The following is a 24,463-nucleotide window of genomic DNA, read 5'->3' as shown; positions in this document are numbered from 1 at the left end:
CTTTTTAACATCAGCTGGTGTCACAAAGTGCTATACAGAAACCCAGCCTAAAACCCCAAACAGCAAGCAATGCAGAAGTAGAAGCACGGTGGCTAGGAAAAACTCCCTAGAAAGACAGGAACCTAGGAAGAAACCTAGAGAGTAACCCATCTCTGAGGGGTGGCCAGTCCTCTTCTGGCTGTGCCAGGTGGAGATTATAACAGTACTTGGCAAAGATGTTCAAACGTTCATAGATGACCAGCATGGTCAAATAATAATAATCACAGTGGTTGTAGAGGGTGCAACAGGTCAGCACCTCAGGAGTAAATGTCAGTTGGCTTTTCATAGCCATGCATTCAGTTTGAGACAGCAGGTGCGGTAGAGAGAGAGAGAGTCGAAAACAGCAGGTCTGGGACAAGGTAGCACGTCCGGTGAACAGGTCAGGGTTCCATAGCCGCAGGCAGAACATTTGAAACTGGAGCAGCAGCACGACCAGGTGGACTGGGGACAGCAAGGAGTCATCAGGCCAGGTAGTCTTGAGGCATGGTCCCAGGGCTCAGATCCTCTAGGGGGAGGGAGATGGAGAGAGAGAGAGAATTAGAGGGAGCATACTTAAATTCACACAGGACACCGGATAAGACAGGAGAATTACTCCAGATATAACAGACTGACCCTAGCCCCCCGACAAAAACTATTGCAGGATAGATACTGGAGGCTGAGACAGGAGGGGTCGGGAGACACTGTGGCCCCGTCCGATGATACCCCCGGACAGGGCCAACCAGGCAGGATATAACCCCACCCACTTTGCCAAAGCACAGCCCCCACACCACTAGAGGGATATCTGCAAACCACCAGCTTACTACCCTGAGACAAGGCTGAGTATAGCCCAAAAAGATTTCCTCCACGGCACGAAACCAAGGGGGCGCCAACCCGGACAGGAAGATCAAGTCAGTGACTCAACCCACTCAACCCACTCCCCTCCTAGGGACGGCATGGGAGAGCACTAGTAAGCCAGTGACTCAGCCCCCGTAATAGGGTCAAAGGCAGAGAATTTTTATTTATTTTTTATTTTACCTTAATTTAACTAGGCAAGTCAGTTAAGAACAAATTCTTATTTTCAATGACAGTCTAGGAACAGTGGGTTAACTGCCTTGTTCAGGGGCAGAATGACAGATTTTTTTTACCTTGTCAGCTCAGGTATTCAATCTTGCAACCTTTCAGTTACTAGTCCAATGCTCTAACCACTAGGCTACCTGCCGCACCAGTGGAGAGGGGAGAACTGGCCAGGCAGAGACAGCAAGGGCGATTCGTCGCTCCAGTGCCTTTCTGTTCACCTTCGCACCCCTGGGCCAGACCACACTCCCTCATAGGACCTACTGAAGAGATGAGTATTTAATTAAGACTTAAATGTTGAGACCGAGTTTGCGTCTCTCACATGGAAAGGCAGACCATTCCATAAAAATGTAGCTTTACAGGAGAAAATCCTGCCTCCAGCTGTTTGCTTAGAAATTCTAGGGACGATAAGGAGGCCTGCGTCTTGTGACCGTAGCGTACATGTATTGGCCTATCCCTAGTTCATCTACTATTCAAAGGGATCCTTTCAGGATCCTCATCTCGAAAAGCTCAAAAGAACAGACTGTGTCACCTCTGTTTCACCACGCTCCCCACCGGATCTGCGTCGCAGTAAACGGCGAGCGTCACAAACATCAGGAGTCTTCAACTTAAATTGCTCCACCTCCACACTTAACGATACCCTAGAAATGACTCCTTCAATGGTGCCCTGTTCCTAAGAGCAAAGCAAGAAACAGATCTTGACCCAAGTTGCATGACACAGAGCGCCCGCTCCACTCTGGTCAGAAGAAACACAAACAAATATCACAAGTCCACTACAGGTTACCTTTGCTGATTCAAATGCACCCAACTCCTTTCTCACCCACCCTGAAACCACAAATGGATCCACCAAAAGCGAGAATTCCTGGTGTGATTGGTGCCCGGCGTCTGACCCGCTGGGTGAATGGAGAAAAATAAGAAAGTCTGTCGGTCCTGTTGTTTTTATTAGTGTTTTATTTTTGTACTCCTTTTTCTCCCCAAATAAAGAATCCAAGCAGTACATCTCTCCACAATAGTGTAAAATCTTCATAAATGTGTTCAATTATAAATCTACTGATGTCTTGCCACAGTTTTCTTACATGAATACAATGCCAAAGAAGATGCAACACTGTTTCTGGGTGGTCATTACAAAAGGAGCAATTTGAGTTGATGTTTTCCTTAAACTTCTTCATATAGTGGTTGGCAGGATAATATTTATGAATAATTTTAAAGGAAACTTCCTTAATTTTGTTAACAAATAGGTGTGTGTGGCAACATCCAAACTTTTTTCCAACAGATATTATCAATAAATCCATTCCAATAAGGCATGACATAAGGTATAGATACAACATCCTGCTGAAACAAGGTTCGTATCGCTCTGTTGTTGAATACACCAAAAGAGAAACAAATCTTTCCTACCGATGAGTCAACAGGGTCAATAGAAGGTAGGCTCTGAGGGTCAGGTCGTGACACGTTCCTGAATAACAGAGCAACACCTGAGGGAATGGCATCTAAAACAATTGCAAATTCTTTAGGTGTTACAGGGACCTTGTAAAGTGATAAGAATTCCTTATAACTGAGTAAAAGACCCTCTGCATTTACCAGTTGGCTCACCAATAGGATATTATTTCGGAACCAATATTCTAAAAACAAAGTAGTATTATTATACAATATATCCCGATTATTCCATATATAATATCTGTGTGGAGAAAAATTGTGTTTATAAATTAAGGACCATGACAAGAAAACCTGCCGATGAAAAGCAGAAAGTGCCAATATTATAATTGCAAAACAACAAGAAGTTAAGGCCACCAAAAGTAGAGAAGACATGATGAGGAATAAAATTCCAGATAGAAGTGGGTCTTCTTAGGAATTGTTTTATCCAATTGATCTTAAAAGTATTATTTAAAGTAGTAAAGTCCAGAAAATTCAGTCCACCATTCTCATAAGTGTTCATTACAACAGTTGTCCTAATGTAATGGGTACGGTTTCTCCACAGAAAGTTGAAAAGCATCTGGTCTATCTCCTTGCTTATTTTACTGTCAAGATATAAAGATAGAGCGCCATATGTTAGTCTAGAGATACCTTCAACCTTGGTTATTAGGACTCTACCTTTTAAAGATAAGTCCCTCTGTAGCCATTGATTTAGCATCTTCTGGGTATTTTTAATAAGAGGGTTAAAATTTAGTAAGCCTCTAGGCTTCTGATCCTTTGTAATGGTTATGCCTAAATATGTAAGTTCTTCTTTTACTGGAATACCATAATATGAAGGTGTCACACAATCTGACAGCTATGAGTTCACATTTATTAATGTTAAGGTATAGACCAGACGCTTTGGAAAAGGATTGTATTACAATGATCGATATGGGAATTTGGTTAGCGTCTTTTCAAAAAAGTGTAGTAGACAAAATAATAATAATACATTTCTGGCTGGCACCGTTGACGTTTTGAACAGACTTGCATTGTCGTTTATGCGTTTCTCATTATGACCTTCTCATTTGATGAGACTGTTTTTTCTCTAACGTGTAAATATTATAACTTATCTTATTAAGGTAATACACTGCTCAAAAAAATAAAGGGAACACTTCAACAACACAATGTAACTCCAAGTCAATCACACTTCTGTGAAATCAAACTGTCCACTTAGGAAGCAACACTGATTGACAATAAATGTCACATGCTGTTGTGCAAATGGAAGAGACAACAGGTGGAAATTATAGGCAATTAGCAAGACACCCCCAATAAAGGAGTGGTTCTGCAGGTGGTGACCACAGACCACTTCTCAGTTCCTATGCTTCCTGGCTGATGTTTTGGTCACTTTTGAATGCTGGCGGTGCTTTCACTCTAGTGGTAGCATGAGACGGAGTCTACAACCCACACAAGTGGCTCAGGTAGTGCAGCTCATCCGGGATGGCACATCAATGCGAGCTGTGGCAAGAAGGTTTGCTGTGTCTGTCAGCGTAGTGTCCAGAGCATGGAGGCGCTACCAGGAGACAGGCCAGTACATCAGGAGACGTGGAGGAGGCCGTAGGAGGGCAACAACCCAGCAGCAGGATCGCTACCTCCGCCTTTGTGCAAGGAGGAGCAGGAGGAGCACTGCCAGAGCCCTGCAAAATGACCTCCAGCAGGCCACAAATGTGCATGTTTCTGCTCAAACGGTCAGAAACAGACTCCATGAGGGTGGTATGAGGGCCCGACGTCCACAGGTGGGGGTTGTGCTTACAGCCCAACACCGTGCAGGACGTTTGGCATTTTCCAGAGAACACCAAGATTGGCAAATTCGCCACTGGCGCCCTGTGCTCTTCACAGATGAAAACAGGTTCACACTGAGCACATGTGACAGACGTGACAGAGTCTGGAGACGCCGTGGAGAACGTTCTGCTGCCTGCAACATCCTCCAGCATGACCGGTTTGGCGGTGGGTCAGTCATGGTGTGGGGTGGCATTTCTTTGGGGGGCCGCACAGCCCTCCATGTGCTCGCCAGAGGTAGCCTGACTGCCATTAGGTACCGAGATGAGATCCTCAGACCCCTTGTGAGACCATATGCTGGTGCGGTTGGCCCTGGGTTCCTCCTAATGCAAGACAATGCTAGACCTCATGTGGCTGGAGTGTGTCAGCAGTTCCTGCAAGAGGAAGGCATTGATGCTATGGACTGGCCCGCCCGTTCCCCAGACCTGAATCCAATTGAGCACATCTGGGACATCATGTCTCGCTTCATCCACCAACGCCACGTTGCACCACAGACTGTCCAGGAGTTGGCAGATGCTTTAGTCCAGGTCTGGGAGGAGATCCCTCAGGAGACCATCCGCCACCTCATCAGGAGCATGCCCAGGCGTTGTAGGGAGGTCATACAGGCACGTGGAGGCCACACACACTACTGAGCCTCATTTTGACTTGTTTTAAGGACATTACATCAAAGTTGGATCAGCCTGTAGTGTGGTTTTCCACTTTAATTTTGAGTGTGACTCCAAATCCAGACCTCCATGGGTTGATACATTTGATTTCCATTGATAATTTTTGTGTGATTTTGTGTAAAGAAAAGAAAAAAGTATTTAATAAGAATATTTCATTCATTCAGATCTAGGATGTGTTATTTTAGTGTTCCCTTTATTTTTTTGAGCAGTGTACATAAATGCATAGTGGAACTATATAGATCAAGTACTTGTTTCTCAGTGGATACATTTCCACCAACACGAAAGCTGATGCAAATTGAATGACTGGATTGGCAGCTTCATAACATTTGAACAGTACGTGTATGTGAATTATTTGTGAACATTTGGCATATTTCCTTTTGATGTACCCGTGTTTATTTGATAAACATGTCCGGTCAACCGAAAGCCACTGTCATAGAGTTGTCAGAACAGAGGCAACGCTATGGGAAACAATGGCATAACCACCCAGGCGAGCTAATGCAGTAGAGATTGGTTCTTGAATCACAGCATACAATATGCGCCTTGGACCATCCTTTCTGTTAAGGTGGCCTCATGGACCATAACAAAACCAGACAGCTAGATATTGCTGTTCATTAGCTATGTACGTGAACTTCAAAAACAATCCTTGACAGCCACGTGTGTTTTGTTGATATACACGGCTCATACATTAGCTAGCTAGCTACTTTCCCGAGGCAAAGAAACTAAAAAACCTGGAATATATTTTACCAGGCAAAATGCAGTCTTATGGCATACTACTAGTAACTATGCACTCCATACGACGTTATGAATCAGCTAGACATGCTATCTAGCTAGATAGCTTTTTAACCAATGCAATCGCATATATGCTAACGTACATGAAGTAAGCTACTGCATGTAAAATTGTGTCACAGACTTGTATCTCTCCTAATGGGTCTTGACCAGGTTGAAGATGACAAACTGTCAGGGAGACGAGACAGTCCAAACCCTGAAAAAGGAAAAGGCTGCTAAAGTGAGGTTTTATATCACAATAAGTTACTGTACAAGTTATGCAATACAGTCATAGTAAAAATGTGTAATATCTTCTTCATATAGTGAATTCATCCGTGGCCATAATAATGGGATACCATTATGTCAGTGTAATACCGGAATCATGTATTCTGTTTTGGATTACAGGCTGATATCGATGCTGCTGTACAGTTGTTGCTGAAGCTCAAAGTTGACTACAAGCAGGTAACATGAGAGTAGAGCTTACCCCCTGGAGATACGGACCTCCAGGCCAATAGGCCTCCATCCCTGCCCGGGTCAACACCCCTCTCTCTGGGCATGACTTCCAGCCGGGGACACCCCCCACCTCCACAACCTCGCACACCAGGCGAAGCAGGGCAAGGCTGGGTGTCCACCCTCGGAAAGCGACGTTTCAAAAGACAATGGGCCAGCAGCAACTGCTAATGGGGACGACATGGTTGACCCCTGGAACGTGTCCACCACCGGCGCCAAAGGAATGGACTACGACAAGCTGATAGGTCAGAGGGAAAATCATAATGGTAGATCTCTGGGGGCGGAATCCCAGGGCTCTACAGTGGGACCATATTACTCGCATATGCGCCTAAATATTTTGCTGTGCGACCTGGAATTTAAATTTAGGAGCACCAGTGTGCCTAGAAAAAAAATCACCCTGATAATTGTTGCGACGATTACGTCACTGTACCACGGCCCCTGAGTGCCATAGAGAATACACTGAGCGCAGATGCATGACAGTCGTGCTTGCACCATTACTACAAAGAAAACGGCCTGTTGCCTCATATTTTTCATTGTGCGCCTCCATTTCTTTGTGCTTCTACATTTTTCAATTTAGTCGTACACATGCTGATTGTTAAAAAAAAAGGTCCGTGTAGAGCCCTGAATCCTAACTTGCACGGCGCACACTTCACTCGACAATCGCACAGAACCTTTATTTTGAAATCAGTCAGTCAGAACAAAAAAAACATTTCCGGGCAGGCACCGTTGACATTTTGACCAGACTTGCATCGTCATTTATGCATTTCTCTTTATGAACTTCTCATTTGATGAGACTGGCTTTCCTCTAACGTTTTGACATGTAAATATTATAACTTCTCTTACTACGGTAATAAATAAAATGCATAGTGGAACTATATAAATCAAGTACTTGTTTCTCAGGAGATACATTTCCCCCAACACGCAAGCTGATGCAAGTTGAATGAGTAGATTGGCAGCTATGCCATAAAATCTGAATGGTGCGTGTATGTGAATTATTGTTAAACATTTTGAATATTTTTTATTTGATAAACATGTCCTTTTAACCAAAATCCACTGCCATGGCGTGGTATAGTAGATCAGAACAGAGGCAACACTATGGGAAACATACAGTGCATTCGGAAAGTATTCAGACCCCTTCCCTTTTCCCAGATTTTTTTACATTACAGCCTTATTCTAAAATGAATTAAATAAAAACAATGTCCTCATCAATCTACGCACAATACCCCATTATGACAAAGTGAAAATGTATTAAAAAAAACAGAAATAGCTTATTTACATCAGTGTTCAGACCCTTTGCTATGAGACGCAAAATTTATCTCAGGTGCATTGTGTTTCCATTGGTCATCCTGTCTATATAAGGTCCCACAGTTGACAGTGCATGTCAGAGCAAAAACCAAGCCATGAGGTTGAAGGAATTGTCCCTAGAGCTCCGAGACAGGATTGTGTTGAGACACAGATCTGGAGAAGGGTACCAAGAATGTCTGCAGCATTGAAGGTCCACAAGAACACAGTGGCCTCCATCATTCTTAAATGGAAGAAGTTTGGAACCACCAAGACTGAGCAATCGGGGGAGAATGGCCTTGGTCAGGGAGGTGACCAAGAAACCGATGGTCACTCTGACAGAGCTCAAGAGTTCCTCAGTGGAGATGGGAGAACCTTCCAGAAGGACAACCATCTCTGCAGCACTCCACCAATCAGGCCTTTATGGTAGAGTGGCCAGAGGGAAGCAACTCCTCAGTAAAAGGCACATGACAGCCCGCTTGGAGTTTGCAAAAAGGCACATAAAGGACTCTCAGACCATGAGAAACAAGATTATCTGGTCTGATGAAACCAAGATTGAACTCTTTGGCCTGAATGCCAAGCGTCACGTCTGGAGGAAACATGGCACCATCCCTATGGTGAAGCATGGTGGTGGCAGCATCATGCTGTGGGAAAAATTTTCAGTGGCAGGGACTGGGAGACTGGATCGAGGGAAAGATGAACGGAGCAAAGTACAGAGAGATCCTTGATGAAAACCTGCTCCGGAGTGCTCAGGACCTCAGACTGGGGCGAAGGTTCACCTTCCAACAGGACAACGACCCTAAGCACACAGCCAAGACAACGCAGGAGTGGCTTCGGGACAAGTCTCTGAATGTCCTTGAGTGGCCCAGCCAGAGCCCGGACTTGAACCCGATCGAACATCTCTGGAGAGACCTGAAAATAGCTGTGTAGCAACACTCCCCATCCAACCTGACAGAGCTTGAGAGGATCTGAAGAGAAGAATGGGAAAAACTCCACAAATACAGGTGTGCCAAGCTTGTAGTGTGATACCCAAGAAGTCTCAAGGCTGTAATCGCTGCCAAAGATGCTTCAACAAAGTAAAGGGTCTGAATACTTATGTAAATGTTTTTTTACATTTAAATTAGCTACAGTTTCTAAAAACCTGTTTTTGCTTTGTCATTATGGGGTATTGTGTGTAGATTGTTGAGGAAAAAAAGAATGTAATACATTTTAGAACAAAATGTGGAAAAAGTCAAGGGGTCTGAATACTTTTCCGAATGACTAAACCGAAGACTTGTTACAATGATGCATATCAAGCAGCAATTATCTTTTAAATAGTATGAATCATAGAATTACTAAATAAATATCATATATAATGACTCCACCAAAAATAAGAGGAAATAATACTAACCGTGTACACTTGAAGGGAAGAGGGGACTACCAGAACTTACACAGGAAGGGAAGAGGGGACTGCTGTAACATGTTTTTTTCCAGTGAGGTTTGGCAGTAGCAAGATTGACCAGGAGCTGGTGGACAGAAGGCACACCGGTTTTTACGCAGAGGAATATTCTTCTCCTACAGGTCAGTGGCACTAGTCAATACAGTCACCAGATTGTTCACTTCTCTAGTATGACAGCTGTGCTTGTCATCACCTCCTTCCTCCTTCCTATTCATTTATTTGAATGTACTCTAGAGGGCGGCGTGTCTGTCTATCTGGGATTGAGCATGAGGAATTGATACCAAATTGTATTAAGAATCTAGTCTTAATCTGCTCTCATTTTACCTTGAGGGCATTTTAGGATATGTTATATGCCTTAACCGTGTGCTGTTGCTCTTTTTCAGAGATATGCACCAGGTTCTGGACGCGTATGAGAAGAACAAGTCTTTCTACCTCTACACGGGCAGAGGACCCTCCTCAGAGGCCATGCATGTGGGCCACCTCATCCCTTTCATCTTCACAAAGTGAGGCTCCTCTCTGCTATTATACTGTTTCTCTATTCGTTTTAGTATCTATTATTGAGATGGAGGAAGTTGACTCTATGAAGAACCACCGAAAGTTCAATAATTTTTATTATCTATTAACCCTACCCTATGGTACATCCCAGACCTTGTCCTGGTTAGGTCCCGCTGTCAGGAAACTCAAAGCCCTACCTAGTGTATAACACACTGCCTATATAACACACACTGCATAATGTCAAAAACACCTAAGCCCTAGCGTTCTCAGTCAGGCTTGTAGAAGAAGGCTTACAGCCAGTTGGTATCGTAGTGGATTCAGTTGAGAGTAAAGGGTTGTGCTCCTCCATCTGTTCCCAGATGGCTGCAGGACACGTTTGACATCCCGCTGGTGATCCAGCTGACGGACGATGAGAAGTACCTGTGGAAGGACCTGTCCCTGGAGGACTGTCACCGCTACGCCGTGGAGAATGCCAAGGACATCATCACCTGCGCCTTCGACGTCAACAAGACCTTCATTTTCTCTGACCTGGACTACATGGGGTAACTAACCAACCACTATGTCTCTGGGCCCGTATCGACAAAGTGTCTCAGTGTAGGAGTGCTGATCTAGGATCAGATCCCCTCTGTCCATGTAATGTTACTCGTTATGATCTAAAAGGCAAAACGTATCCTAGATCAGCACTCACTCTGAGGAGCTTTGTGGATATGAGCCCTGGTCCTCGTTTACTTTAGAGGTGCAGGGACTGTACGTATTCCATTTGAGTACAATTAGATATTCTGCCTGTTTCAGAATCCCCTCATCAAGCTCTTTGCTGTTTGAGCATTCATACATCATGGGAATACTAAAAACGAGTCTCTTTCACAAGACTTGTTACTTCGGATTTATCCCATGTCTGTTCACTGATCTCACAGAAGGTGGTGCTGTACTGCAATAATTTCAAAGTAGTCAATACAGATAGAAGCCTACATTTTTCTCTCTCGCTCCTCTAGCCTTCTGTCATCATAACTCTTAGCTGTGGGTGGTATGCTAAACAGCTTGATGTGACTGGGAGATATTTGCAAAGCCAATGTTTATCATTCAATAGAAGGAGCTCACAGTGACAAATAATTGACCTATTCAAAGTTCACCCATGTCTGGCTAGTGGTACGAGGCTGTCATGTCTGCTACAGTATTTTACTGATTGTTCTTAGCTCTTAATTGTTTTGTCTCTACGGGGCGGCACCAGACTTCTACAGGAATGTGGTGAAAATAGAGAAGCGTGTGACTTTCAACCAGGTCAAAGGCATCTTTGGATTTGGCGAAAGTGACTGTATCGGTAAGAGAGATTGCAGGAAAATCGTCAACACCTGTTGAGCAATTATACAAACTTTATAAATTCTTTCTGATCTGCATAATGGGTGCTACAATGTAATCAATACAGTCAGTACAGTTCACATTGAAGCACTGGACACCAAACAGGAGAAAACAGACAGAAAAAACAAGGACCAACTGTCCAATAAGAAACACAAATTTTCATTTTCTGTAGCAAAAGGTTTTCCTACAGTGTTTACTAATGAATACGAACCAGGTGAATGATTTTGAACAGTTAAGTATTCCTCTTATCTCTCCCACCCAAGGAAAGATCGCATTCCCAGCCATCCAGGCCGCTCCGTCGTTCAGTAACTCTTTCCCTCAGATCTTCAAGGGCAGAAAAGACGTCCAGTGTCTCATTCCCTGCGCCATAGACCAGGTCAGTCATGCCTCACAGCACAACTAGGACGCAGTGTCTGCTAACCTTTAACAGGGAAAGATATCTGAAAGAAAGTTTTACCAGATCATTTTAGAAATGGGATGCTTTGACTGACCATCTTCAATGCGCTGAACTAGTGGCAACTAATTAACCTTAGAAGCAGCCTTTCTTTCTACACACTATGCTTGTGACTGTATATTTTCATTTAGCCAGAATAATATCATGTGAAGTTAAAAATTTATTTTTTGAGAGAAACAGAAGGATCTGATTAGTAGGGTCTGACAGCATGTTACTGAGACGGTAAAGAACTCAGTTAAGTTCAATCTGAAATGATTACGTTTACAGGGACTCAAGTAATTTAGCATCACATCTAGAGCACCATAATGGTTTTGAAGACATATCCCTCCACTTACCCATGCCCGACTCCTCCTCTACCCCTGTAGGATTCCTACTTCCGGATGACCCGGGATGTGGCCCCCAGGATCGGCTACCCCAAGCCTGCCCTAAACCTTCTTCCCCGCACTGCAGGGGGCCCAGACCAAGATGTCCGCCAGCGACGCCAACTCCTCCATCTTCTTCCACAGACACGCTTTCTAATACCCTGTTTACACTACCTTGCCAACCCCAAATTCACTGTGCTTGCTCTGATATGTTCTTTTCACCTCGTCCTTTCCAGCATGGTTCCAGCAATAGTGAATGCCTAACCAGACTGGCACAGTGCAGCTCAGCTTAGTGTCAAAGAGGTCACTTTGTGACAACTTCTGATGTAAATGGGGCTTTATAGATACACTTACCTTACTTTATTAGTTCCACATACAGTTAACTGAAATGGAAATTACACTGAAGAAAAATATAAACGCAACATGTAAAGTGTTGGTCCCATGTTTCACGAGCTGAAATTAAAGATTAATGAACTTTTTCATAGGCATAAAAAGTGTATTTCTCTCAAATGATGTACACAAATTTGTTTACATGCCTGTTAGTGAGCATTTCTCCTTTGCCAAGATAATCCATCCACTAGGTGTGGCATATCAAGAAGCTGATTAAACGGCATGATCATTACACAGACGACACTACAGTGGTGGGCTTAGGTCGGACCAGCGTTGAACACAGTTCGGCTTGTCACCAAAAGCACTCATAAACTTTTACAGATGCACAATCGAGAGCATCCTGTCGGGCTGTATCACCGCCTGGTACGGCAACTGCTCCGCCCACAACCGCAAGGCTCTCCAGAGGGTAGTGAGGTCTGCACAACACATCACTGGGGGCAAACTACCTGCCCTCCAGGACACCTACACCACCCGAAGTCACAGGAAGGCCATAAAGATCATCAAGGACAACAACCACCCGAGCCACTGCCTGTTCACCCCGCTATCATCCAGAAGGCGAGTCAGTACAGGTGCATCAAAGCAGGGACCGAGAGACTGAAAAACAGCTTCTATCTCAAGGCCATCAGACTGTTCAACAGCCACCACTAACATTGAGTGGCTGCTGCCAACATACTGACTCAACTACAGCCACTTTAATAATGGAAATGGATGGAAATTGATCAAAAATGTATCACTAGCCACTTTAAACAATGCCACTTAATATAATGTATATGTATATACTGTACTCTATATCATCTACTGCATCTTGCCATCTTTATGTAATACATGTATCACTAGCCACTTTAAACTATGCACTTTTATGTTTACATACCCTACATTACTCATCTCATATGTATATACTGTACTCTATACCATCTACTGCATCTTGCCTATGCCGTTCTGTACCTTCACTCATTCATATACCTTTATGTACATACTCTTTATCCCTTTACACTTGTGTGTATAAGGTAGTAGTTGTGGAATTGTTAGGTTAGATTACTCGTTGGTTATTACTGCATTGTCGGGAACTAGAAGCACAAGCATTTCGCTACACTCGCATTAACATCTGCTAACCATGTGTATGTGACAAATCAAATTTGATTTGATGATAATAATACAGTACAATTGTTACTCAACAGGCAAGGACATAGCGCATCAGTGTTCCCAGTACGATAAACACATAATATGATACATCATATTATGACTTTCTAAAGTGGAGGTGAGGTATATAAATATTAGGACGAGCAATGTCGTAGTGGCATTGACTAAAAAACAGTAGAAGAGAATACAGTATATACATATGAAATGAGAAAAGCAGTACAGTATGTAAACATTATCTAAGTGACTAGTGTTCCACTATTAAAGTGACCAGTGATTACATGTCTATATATATATATAGGGCACAGCCTCTAAGGTGCAGGGTTGAGTAACCGAGTGGTAGCCGGCTAGTGATGGCTATTTAACAATCTGTTGGCCTCGAGATAGAAGCTAGTTTTTCAGTCTCTCGGCCCCAGCTTTGGTGGACCTGTACTGACCTCGCCTTCTGGATGGTAGCAGGGTGAACAGGCCGTGGCTCGGTTGGGCAAAGACACATTTCTTCAGCCTCCTGAGGTTGAAGAGGCACTGTTCACCACACTGTCTGTGTGGGTTGACCATTTCAAATTGTCAGTGATGTGTTCGCAGAGGGACTTGACATTTTTCACCTTCTTCACTGCGGTCCCGTCGAAGTGTATAGGGGTGTGCGCCATCTGCTGTCTCATGAAGTCCACGATTTGTTTTGTTGATGTTGAGGGAGAGGTTATATCCCTGGTACCACTCCGCCAGGGCCCTCACCTCCTCCCTGTAGGCTGCCTTGTCATTGTTGGTAATTTGCCACTTAAAAAAATTAAATGCTTCTACACCTGCATTGCTTGCTGTTTGGGGTTTTAGGCTGGGTTTCTGGACAGCACTTTGAGATATCAGCTGATGTAAGAAGGGTTTTATAAATAAATCTGATTTGATTATACAATGTTTGGTTTGACCATACAGTGAGTGTTTTTCAGAATGTCTAATATGCTATAAACGTTGCAATCTTGAATGTGTCTTGGTCAACAATTTACCATATTTTACCCTTAAGAACATCTAGTCCAAGGTCTGTTTTGTTACTTCGGTCCTATACTAAAGGTAAAGGGTTAGACTAGATTGGGGAGAGCTGATCATAAATCAGTTGTTTGGAGTCGAAAGTACTGTAATCACAGTTTTTGAACAGAACCCCACGCAAAATCACATCGAGTCAAAGAGTGTAGGGGCGGTAGGGGTGTTGTCTTCGTCACAGTAATCCGATTGGGCTAAATGCTTCCTCAAAATGGGCTTTGAACTTCACACGATATACAGAAATAGAAGACACAGCCGGTGGAAGTATGCTAACTGTGGGAGAGCCTCAATTCAATTATTAAATTAAAGCATGCACACTAAGCTACTTATCTAGCTTATTCACGAGCTCGCTTGGGTAGCCAGTGAAATCACCAACAGAACTTCGCTAACTGTTCTATATCAAGAGGAGACTAGCTCGGGCTAGCAATTCAACTAGCAGATAGCTAACGTTACAGATGCAGCCATCAAACTACAGGTGGAAACTGATAGCTTGCTAAATTATTCGGCTAGCTTGAAGCATTGCAAGATTGCACCAAGCCAGACCTTTGAATTGGCTAGCCCCTTGTGCTACGAAGAAATACAGGCTCACTGACCGCTAGCAATCTTTTGATTAATTCAAAGACTGAGGGAATGGACTTTACATTGGACTTTGCGGCAGGATGCATAGGAGGTAAGTTAAACTATAGCTAGCTAGCAAGCACACCCTTGAATATTTTGCTTCAATGATTGCTACGTGGCAGCAACACCGAGTCATGGAAAGGGTTTGCCAAATGCGTCGCGTTGGAATCGTTTTGAATTTACTTATTGATTCATGGCTAGCAGTGTTAGTTAGCTAATGCAGAAATGTGCCTAGTGATGGCGCAAGTTTACCAAAAAAGTAGGTTAATGAATGGAAAAATACTGAGTACTGTGAGTGTCTTGTCTGCTAGTCTAGCCCTTTCTTTCCCCCATTGTTTAACTCGCCATATTACATGTACTTAGTTGGCTAAACCTGTAGGTTTCTTAGCTATAGAATATATATTGTTGATAACCTTTTAATTCTCTCACAGCCAAACAATTAACGTTACATTCATTTCAATCCAAACTATGTGCTCATAGTTGGGAGTGGTACAATGGGCAGTCCCTCAAGCAACAACTTCACATGGTCAAAACTGGTGAATGTGAAGTAACGTTACGTACAATCTTCAGATTTTTCAGACAGGGGTACTCATTTAAGAGTTACCCCAACACAAAATTCAACTAGGTGTATTTCTAGACCTTAGAGACGTTGTGAAATAGGACCTGTCTAGCTAAATTACATCTGTTAAAATTATTCTCCACAGGAAGTTATTTTCTTGACTTCCTACAAAGATGTATAATTGCCTTTTAACCCTACCTCCATCTCAAATTATATGAATGTCCGGTTAGCCAGACAGACAAAGTTATTGATTAATAAACTATATCATTGAGCATTATTGTGATACTGTCTCAGCTACAGATAATGTCTTGCAAGTGAGGGTCAGACTAATGTACTCTAATCTGAAACTGCCCTAGGCAGGTTTAGTCCTGTGACACACACAGGTGGTGTCAGACAGTATTGCGTTTCCCTCTCTCTAGCAATAATGTCAAGGACAAGGGTACAGTGAACAACTGTTGATGGCAGTCCAGATAAGACTGTTTGTTCTTGTGTGTGATGCACTTGATATTCAAACATGCACCTGCCACTGTTGCAACAGTACCTCAGTGGTTTTAACTTAAATCATGGCTTGGCTCAGAGACTGATAAGCAGTTGAAAGCATCTCCATGCTCTCTACTGTATCTTTACTGTAGTTATTCACTCTATGCTATCCTGTTTTGCAATTAAGGGTTTGTTTTTCCTATTGGTTTCACATGGCTTTAACTTAGTATAGCCTACATTACTTAGCAGAAATCAACTGCTTCCAACAAGCAAGTGCTGACTAACAGATCTTTGTCATTTTCAGGTGCTGCAGGTGTTTTGGTTGGCCATCCTTTTGATACTGTAAAGGTGGGTTTGTTTTCTCGTTGGCAAATGCCGGGCACGTGTTTATATTTTTCTTAGAAATCACACTGAAATTGAATTATCTTAGCTACCGTGGGGTTTATTAAGCCTCGTCGAAAGGGCGAGTTCGAATACAAATGACCAAAAGCGTTTGATAGAGAATTAAATAGGCTATGCATGCTCTTTTCCAATCAAAACATTTTAAGAACCACATTCTCAGCTACTACTTACAAATAATAAACAGCACCTTTTTTTCCCCAGACCACACAAACGTGGGTATTTTGGCTGTTTTCTGAACTAGTGACATCTATGGAAATATGGACCACTGTTCCCGCTACCCAAAAAAACTCTTACTACGAGTCATTATTATGAGATACGTTTAGGGGTCTGTATCACATGAATCCAATGTGCACTTTGCATCAGGCCCTCATGTATATCCCATTGTCAATGACACATTGTGCATGTGTGTGGGAGAGTTGGTGGTGATATTGTTCCATATTAATGGATTGGAGAGTTGTTGGTGCCTGTTTGATGACATCTGGTTGACACTGATTTAATTAAACAGTCTATTAAAAGGGTCAATCTGGGATTGGTACATGCATTTTTGGACTTAAATTAATATATAGAGTTGAAGTCGGAAGTTTACATACCTTAGCCAAATACATTTAATCCTAGTAAAAATTCCCTGTCTTAGGTCAGTTTGGATCACCACTTTATTTCAGAAATGTCAGAATAATAGTAGAGAGAATGATTTTATTTCACCTTTTATTTCCTTCATCACATTCCCAGTGGGTCAGAAGTTTACATACACTCAATTAGTATTTGGTAGCATTGCCTTTAAATTGTTTAACTTGGGTCAAATGTTTCAGGTAGCCTTCCACAAGCTTCCCACAAAAGTTGGGTGAATTTTGGCCCATTCCTCCTGACAGAGCTGGTGTAACAGTCAGGTTTACAGGCCTCCTTGCTCGCACACGCTTTTTCAGTTCTGCCCACAAATTTTCTATAGGATTGAGGTCAGGGCTTTGTGATGGCCACTTGGAGCAGTGGCTTCTTCCTTGCTGAGCGGCCTTTCAGGTTATGGCGAAATAGGACTCCTTTTACTGTGGATATAGATTTGTACCTGTTTCCTCCAGCATCTTCACAAGGTCCTTTGCTGTTTTTCTGGGATTGATTTGCACTTTTCGCACCAAAGTACGTTCATCTCTAGGAGACAGAACGCATCTCCTTCCTGAGCCGTATGACGGCTGCGTGGTCCCATGGTGTTTATACTTGCGTACTATTGTTTGTACAGATGAATGTGGTACCTTCAGGCGTTTGGAAATTGCTCCCAAGGATGAACCAGACTTGTGGAGGTCTATTTTTTTTCTGAGGTCTTGGCTGATTTCTTTAGATTTTTCCCATGATGTCAAGCAAAGAGGCACTGAGTTTGAAGGTAGGCCTTGAAATACATCCACAGGTACACCTCCAATTGACTCAAATGATGTCAATTAGCCTATCAGAAGCTTCTAAAGCCATGACATAATTTTCTGGAATTTTCCAAACAGTTTAAAGGCACAGTCAACTTAGCGTATGTAAACTTCTGACCCACTGGAATAATCTGTAAACAATTGTTGGGAAAATTACTTGTCACGCACAAAGTAGATGCCCTAACTGACTTGCCAAAACTATAGTTTGTTTACAAGAAATTTGCGTAGTGGTTGAAAAACAAGTTTTAATGACTCCAACCTAAGTTTATGTAAAATTCCGACTTCAACTGTAGCCATTGATTCTTGAATGTACCTTAAATTCCTCATGAGCATTGGTCTTACCCTATCAGAACCCAAAATATAACCTTGGTTTATTATTTGTAAGCAATCACTGTATCGTTTCAAAACCTGGTTAAAACTATTATTCTTATCTCATTGGTGTTCAGTCTTTGCATCCATATGTGAGAGTCCCTGTGTCTATGTATTTGAGTGGTAAAATTGTTCTCCTGCCCCATTCCTCAGCTATTTAGCAAATAAAGTGGTGGGGAAAATGCTTAGTTATTGGTTGAATCCTAGATTGTCCTTTTAAAAAGGTGTTGACCTGCACGACTATTCAATGTCCATGATCCAGACTTACTATCTCATAATTATGACAGTCGTTCCACCAATCCAGTGCCTTTTTGAGAAGTGTAACTTTGTTAAAATAAGGTGAAATATATTTTTTGTTTACTTGGTCATAAAAAGCACATTCTAAACTTCATAAACACTTCCCCATCTCAAGATGTTAAATGAAAATGACTATAGTAAGTGCCTATTATGTGCCAAATAAAGTAACAGAGTTGACGATTATCATAAATCCCCTCGGGACGGGTATTGGAAGCAACAGGGAGTGGAAATTGAATGCAAGCTTCACAAAAAAAAATGTAATTGCTAAAACATTTCTAGCCTGTCTATGGGTAACAGGGTTAACGTTATGCTTGACCTGTTTGAATTTTTTGTTTGAATGCTTGAATTTCCCCCCACAAAACACTAGAAAATGCCCAAAAGGCATAGAACCAGCTGACCTGCTTTTACACTATGAATATACTTTGATGTTCAATGTTTCTTTTGAGAAACACATTTAAAAAGGAATAGTTTTACCATATTAAAACAATAGTTCACATAACAGGGTTGACCTTAAAATGAGGGGCAGATAAATCACTAATCACATGAAATAAATAATCTTCAGATTTGAATTTGTTAAAGTTACTAGGGCTTTACAATTATGGTGAAACTTGGAGACATTGAGAATTTTTGGGGGGATAAGTGGGTTGAAATCTTCCTAGAATTGACACACGGTTGATTGTCAAGGCAGAGGGCTAAGTATTTTGTAAACATGTACTTTGTTCCATTAGGTAATTTCTAGTAAAGTTATACCAGTCATAGCAATAAAGTTATTTAGGCTCAAAATAGCCTCTCGAAATGTATATTATATAGTTGTGGAAACTAAGAATCAGTCGGCTTAATTGTTTTATTATAAAAATGTCAGTACAAGCCTCATCGTATTTTCATACATGTAATTAGTCTAAGAGCTGTAATTTGCCGACACTGAATCTTCGAATATGTGTACTCAATCTCTAAGCAACAAGTTACAACCCGTATCAGGATATTTGTACTTTACACCTGTTTGATATTTGACAGAACCTTTTTTTCCCCCGTTGTGTATTCATTTTTTTGGAATACGAAGGCGCCGAGGGAGGGACACCATGTTGATTTTATCCCTGATCGGGGAGGGCTGTCTTTAACAGCATAAAGTGTCACTTTGTTGTAGATGAGGGATAATCAACCTCTGCACGGATGTGTGACCTAGCTAGTAAGTACGGTCAAGGTCTTCTGTTTCTCCCCCCGTGGTTTGTAAAAAATATTCTCCAGATGTACAAGCACAGAATACTTTTTTAAATATTTTTTTATATATAATTTCACCACCACACAAATTGCACCTGACCCAACTCCCATACCTTAGTACACTACATTTGCCAATAGTCACTTATTCATGTATTGTCTCTTTTCCTTTCTATTATTAAATGTGGCAGTATTGTCTTTGTGCTTTTTTTTACTAACATTGAGGTGTCCATTTTTTTAGGTACGACTCCAAGTTCAGAGTGTGGACAGACCTCTGTACCGCGGCACGTATCACTGCTTCCAGTCTATCGTACGACAAGAGTCGGTGAGTACGACCACCACCATGACCGACTCAAGTTCCTCACAGTACCATGTCTGTAGAACTCAACTGATGTGGCCTACGGGCTGGAAGTTTGAGACTGCTGTAGTGGGGGAAACACCAGTGGTGAAATCTTTTCATATTTGAATTAATCAGTTTCGAGGTGGTTGGCTCTGCATTGCCATGTGCTCTGTGCAGTGCCAACTACAGTTGTACCATTGGTTAGAACAGGACTCTACTCAAGTGTCTCTCGTTACAGTCTTAGGCTCTCTGCTAGGCTGACGCACATCAGCCAGTCTGGAGGGAGGAGGTTGGGAGAGATATCAGTAGCAAGGGTTAAATCGGAGTGTTGTGCCTGCTGCGTGGCTAAATTAAGAGAACCGCCTTAGCACTCGCGCAGGTTGGGAGTTACGCCATGTTTTAATGGGGTAGATTCTGCTGGGCTGCCTAAACCTGTTTTTCATTGTGATTAGGAATTCCACAATTTTCTCAATGGTGGAGTACTAGTGTTAAGCTATATCATTAAAGGAGTAGAATAGCGGCATATACAGCACATTAGCATTATACCATTGCTTTATAAAGAGTCTGGCCTTGAGAACAGCATTTATTGTAGTGAAAGTGTGATGTAGCAGATACTTTTATCCAAAACGACTTTGTTCCAAGTTATTCAGCTTCATTACCTTATTACCCCTCTTTCTCTGTCTGCTGTGTCCACAGATGACAGGGCTCTACAAAGGCATCGGCTCCCCCATGATGGGCCTGACCTTCATCAACGCCATCGTGTTCGGTGTCCAGGGCAACGCCATGCGCAGGCTGGGCCACGACACGCCGCTCAACCAGTTCCTGGCTGGGGCGTCGGCGGGCGCGTTGCAGAGCGTCATTTGCTGCCCTATGGAGCTGGCTAAGACACGCATGCAGCTGCAGGGCTTGGGCGAGAGGAAGTCCAAGCAGAAGCTGTACAAGAACTCACTGGACTGCCTGGTGCGCATCTACCGGAAGGAGGGCTTCTGCGGAATCAACCGGGGAATGGTGACCACGCTGGTCCGCGAGACGCCGGGCTTTGGGATCTACTTCTTGACCTACGATGTCCTGACGCGCCACTTGGGCTGCGAGCCCGACGACCCCTACATGATCCTCAAGTTGCTGTTCGCCGGCGGCATGTCGGGCATCGCCTCGTGGATCTCCACCTACCCCGTGGACGTCATAAAATCCCGGCTCCAGGCGGACGGCGTGGGTGGCCACAACAAGTACAACGGCATCGCAGACTGCATGCGTCAGAGCATGAAGCGGGAGGGCTGGCGGGTGTTCACGCGTGGCCTCACCTCCACACTGCTTCGGGCATTCCCAGTCAACGCCACAACCTTTGCCACCGTGACTCTGTTCCTCATGTACATGCGGAACGACGAGGGCGGCATCACAGACTGCGAGCCCCTACCCGCCCACTCCTCACTCACTGCGAGCCCACAGCAGGCCCAGCCCTCAAGCCTGTGACCTGGGGAAGATGGTGCTTCTGCTCTGGTGACCCTTACTGGAGTGGAGGTGGTCCCACAGTGCACCAGTTAAGCTGCTGAGACCTGAGTGACTTGACCACTAGACAAAGGATATTTTTATACAACGTATTTTAAGATTGGAAAACTTTGGTTGTAAATATTTACGTGTCCCTTTTTGACCCTTGGTTTTGTACAGAGCAGCCTTTTTTTCGGTTAATTAATTTGTCACTGGGGGAAGAAAGCAATCACACTGAAAAAGTACTCAAATTACTGATCTGGTCATCCTGGTTACAAACAAAAACACCCTTATACATGTATGTATGCACAGCTTAGTATATTTATATTGCAGGGTTGGAGAAACGGATTACATGTAACATAAAACTAATCCGTTACCGGCAAAATTATTGTAATCAGATTTGATACTTTTGAATTCAGAAAGGGTGTTTGGGGCCTGGGAAATTGGACTCCTTTCCATTTTCTCCTGACATTCAAATCAGCAAGTTTTTAAAGAGATACTTAAAGATTTTATCTACTTCCCCAGAATCAGATGAACTCATGGATACCGTTCTTAATTCCGTGTCCAGTATGAAGGAAGTTGGAGGTAGTTTCGCTAGCCAATGACTGGAAGTCTATGGGTATCTGCTAGCAGATGCCTATAGACTTTGTCATTAAAATGCAACATCCATTATGGCAAGCCCTTAACATTGATTTATCCTGCAATAGATGTCATTCAATTGGTAATATTAATTTTTGTCTTCTAATGCATCTTAAGGGGAAAGTAACAAAGTAAAGTTTGAGTAATCCAAAAGTTACGTTACTGATTAGAATTTCACATGTAACTAGTAATTAACGGATTAAACTACCCAACCCTGCTTATGTATGTCTGAAAATATGTACAGTCGTGGCCAAAAGTTGAGAATGACACATTCATTTTCAGTCTGCTGCCTCAGTTTGTATGATGGCAATTTGCATATACTCCAGAATGTTATGAAGAGTGATCAGCTGAATTGCAATTAATTGCAAAGTCTCTATTTGCCATGCAAATGAACCGAATCCCCCAAAAACATTTACACTGCATTTCAGCCCCTATGAAATGCTTGTAGTAATGCTTCAGTATTCCATAGTAACATCTGACAAAAATATCTAAAGACACTGAAGCAGCAAACTTTGAAAATGTATATTTGTGTCACTCAAAACCTTTGGCCACGACTGTACACAAGTGAAGCTTTCCGATAAAGACTAACTGTGGAGTCTCTCAGGGTCCGTTCACATTGCTTGCAGGGAAAAAACTATGCCAGAAAGGAAGCCATTTCATTAGTTCTAATCAATGATTCTGCTGGCTAGGACCAATGAAATGACTTCCTTGCATAGATGTTTACGGCGAGCAGTGTGAATGGAGCCTTAGGGCCCATGAGTGAAGATTATCTTGAGTAACCATTTTGGAAAGCCATGGACATCAGAGTTGGGTGCGACGTCTGCACTAGCTGGCTCCTGATTACACAACTCTTAGTTCTTGATAATCCTAATTTAAACACTCAGGGGCATCATGTCTGAGACCTTGTAAAGGTGGCACCTTGTTTATTTTACTGAAACACTCGGGATTAGCAAATGTGCTGAAATCATTGCAGTGTTAAGTATGAAATGGCACGACCGTATTGCACAGCGAAATGAGTGAATTGTTTTGATTCAGGACAAAAGTTTTTTTTACAGTAGCATTGTATTTGAGGCAGCACAGTCCCTAGCAAATGTAGTGAATTAAATTAACAGCCTGTGTTACATTTTGGGCAAAAATTGTTACATACCAACTTAATATTGAATGATGTACATGTCATGATTTGAGAAATTATCCTACAAGTATGATATGTATGTAAACAAATATCTTAAGGATATTGCATCCTTTCACTGGAGGTTAAACCCTACACTGGATATCAAATTGAATTGCAAGTGCATGTGTTTCACAATAACTAAACGACTCGTTTCTATATGCTGGATGACACTGCTTGTACAGAGTAACCTACTGTATGATGTATTTATACTGTGAACTTGAGTCAGTGCTTTCTCGTCTTATTTCTTTTATGGCACAATTTAAGTGTGTTCGTTGACACAAGGGCAACTCAACTATATGGAATGCTGCTTCCTTTGTTTTACTGTTACATAAAAACACGGAAAACCATCAGCATTTTGGTTGTACTGTACAGGTTGGATGGCATATGTCCAAAAGGGCAAGTAACTTTTATTTTGTACGTGTAATGTTTGTTCTTTATAGGTCTTAATGTCTTGCAACCAAAGCAATATGTGGAAAAAGAAATGGCTGAATAAAAACGATCTAATATGGAGTCTTTTGTCATGTCTTTTCAAGGCAAGAATGTAACAAAGTATGTCTGCCAAAGGTCAGGATGCACCATTTCAATTTAATCTCCGACTAAGCCGAGATGTGCAGCAACGCGTTTACAGTGAACGTGGTCTGCACGAACGTTGGAACATTTGCCAACGGCGCCAGATCGGATTAAAGATTGTTGCTTCCGTCATTGTAATTGTCTGCATCATTTCCAATCCCCCATATATTTTTGGGGTAAATATATATATCCATATACATTTAAGAATATACTTTATTATTCCCCGCAAACCCTACCATCCTTCCCCCAAATTGGAGTAAACTAATACACCTTCAGTTTATACATCTTATACACACTTAACAATAGTTATGTTTTTATTTCTGATGTCCATCCAGTTTGATTTCTATTTAACTGTGCTATTTCACAAAATGTCTGAACCTATACACAGTATATCTTGTTGATCAGTATCCATCTAGGTAACTCAAACTGAAGGGAACAGTCACTGCTCTAGAACAGGCAGACATTGCTTTTGAAGGCAAAACCTAGGTCAAAGAATGTGTATATTTTATTCTAGGGCAAAACAAGGAAAGTATCTGAAATGTTCTGATAAAGTTGGTTTGGTTTTGAGAAAGGAGTCCTGTGTATGGCACCAAACCCCTATTTCCCAAACAAGGGGATTGTAAAATGGGGTCACGAGAGAAACAAAAAATTGCACTTCAATTACCTTCGGTAGCTGCTAGATGCGGTTGTAATAAACCGGTTTCTTC

General features: G+C 42.4%; 1 protein-coding gene and 1 pseudogene across 2 annotated transcripts; both read left to right on the top strand.

The window, feature by feature from the left end:
• Positions 1 to 5,928: 5,928 nt before the first annotated feature.
• LOC120023358 lies at positions 5,929 to 12,171 on the top strand (annotated as a pseudogene).
• Positions 12,172 to 14,448: 2,277 nt separating this feature from the next.
• Positions 14,449 to 22,342, top strand: LOC120023715 (mitochondrial basic amino acids transporter). Of its 2 annotated transcripts, none has more exons than XM_038967779.1 (4): positions 14,449 to 14,875; positions 16,167 to 16,210; positions 19,793 to 19,876; positions 20,588 to 22,342. In XM_038967779.1, the coding sequence occupies exons 1-4, from the start codon at positions 14,836 to 14,838 to the stop codon at positions 21,359 to 21,361; spliced, it is 942 nt and encodes a 313-aa protein (XP_038823707.1). In that variant the 5' UTR covers positions 14,449 to 14,835; the 3' UTR covers positions 21,362 to 22,342. The 2 variants fall into 2 exon arrangements, with proteins under 2 accessions (XP_038823707.1, XP_038823708.1); XM_038967780.1 differs by lacking the exon at positions 14,449 to 14,875 and adding an exon at positions 15,942 to 16,050.
• Positions 22,343 to 24,463: the final 2,121 nt, after the last annotated feature.

This window comes from Salvelinus namaycush, chromosome 28 (genome assembly GCF_016432855.1).
Source record: "Salvelinus namaycush isolate Seneca chromosome 28, SaNama_1.0, whole genome shotgun sequence".
Classification (NCBI taxonomy): Eukaryota; Metazoa; Chordata; class Actinopteri; order Salmoniformes; family Salmonidae; genus Salvelinus; species Salvelinus namaycush.
This window is presented reverse-complemented; position numbering and strand designations above follow the sequence as displayed.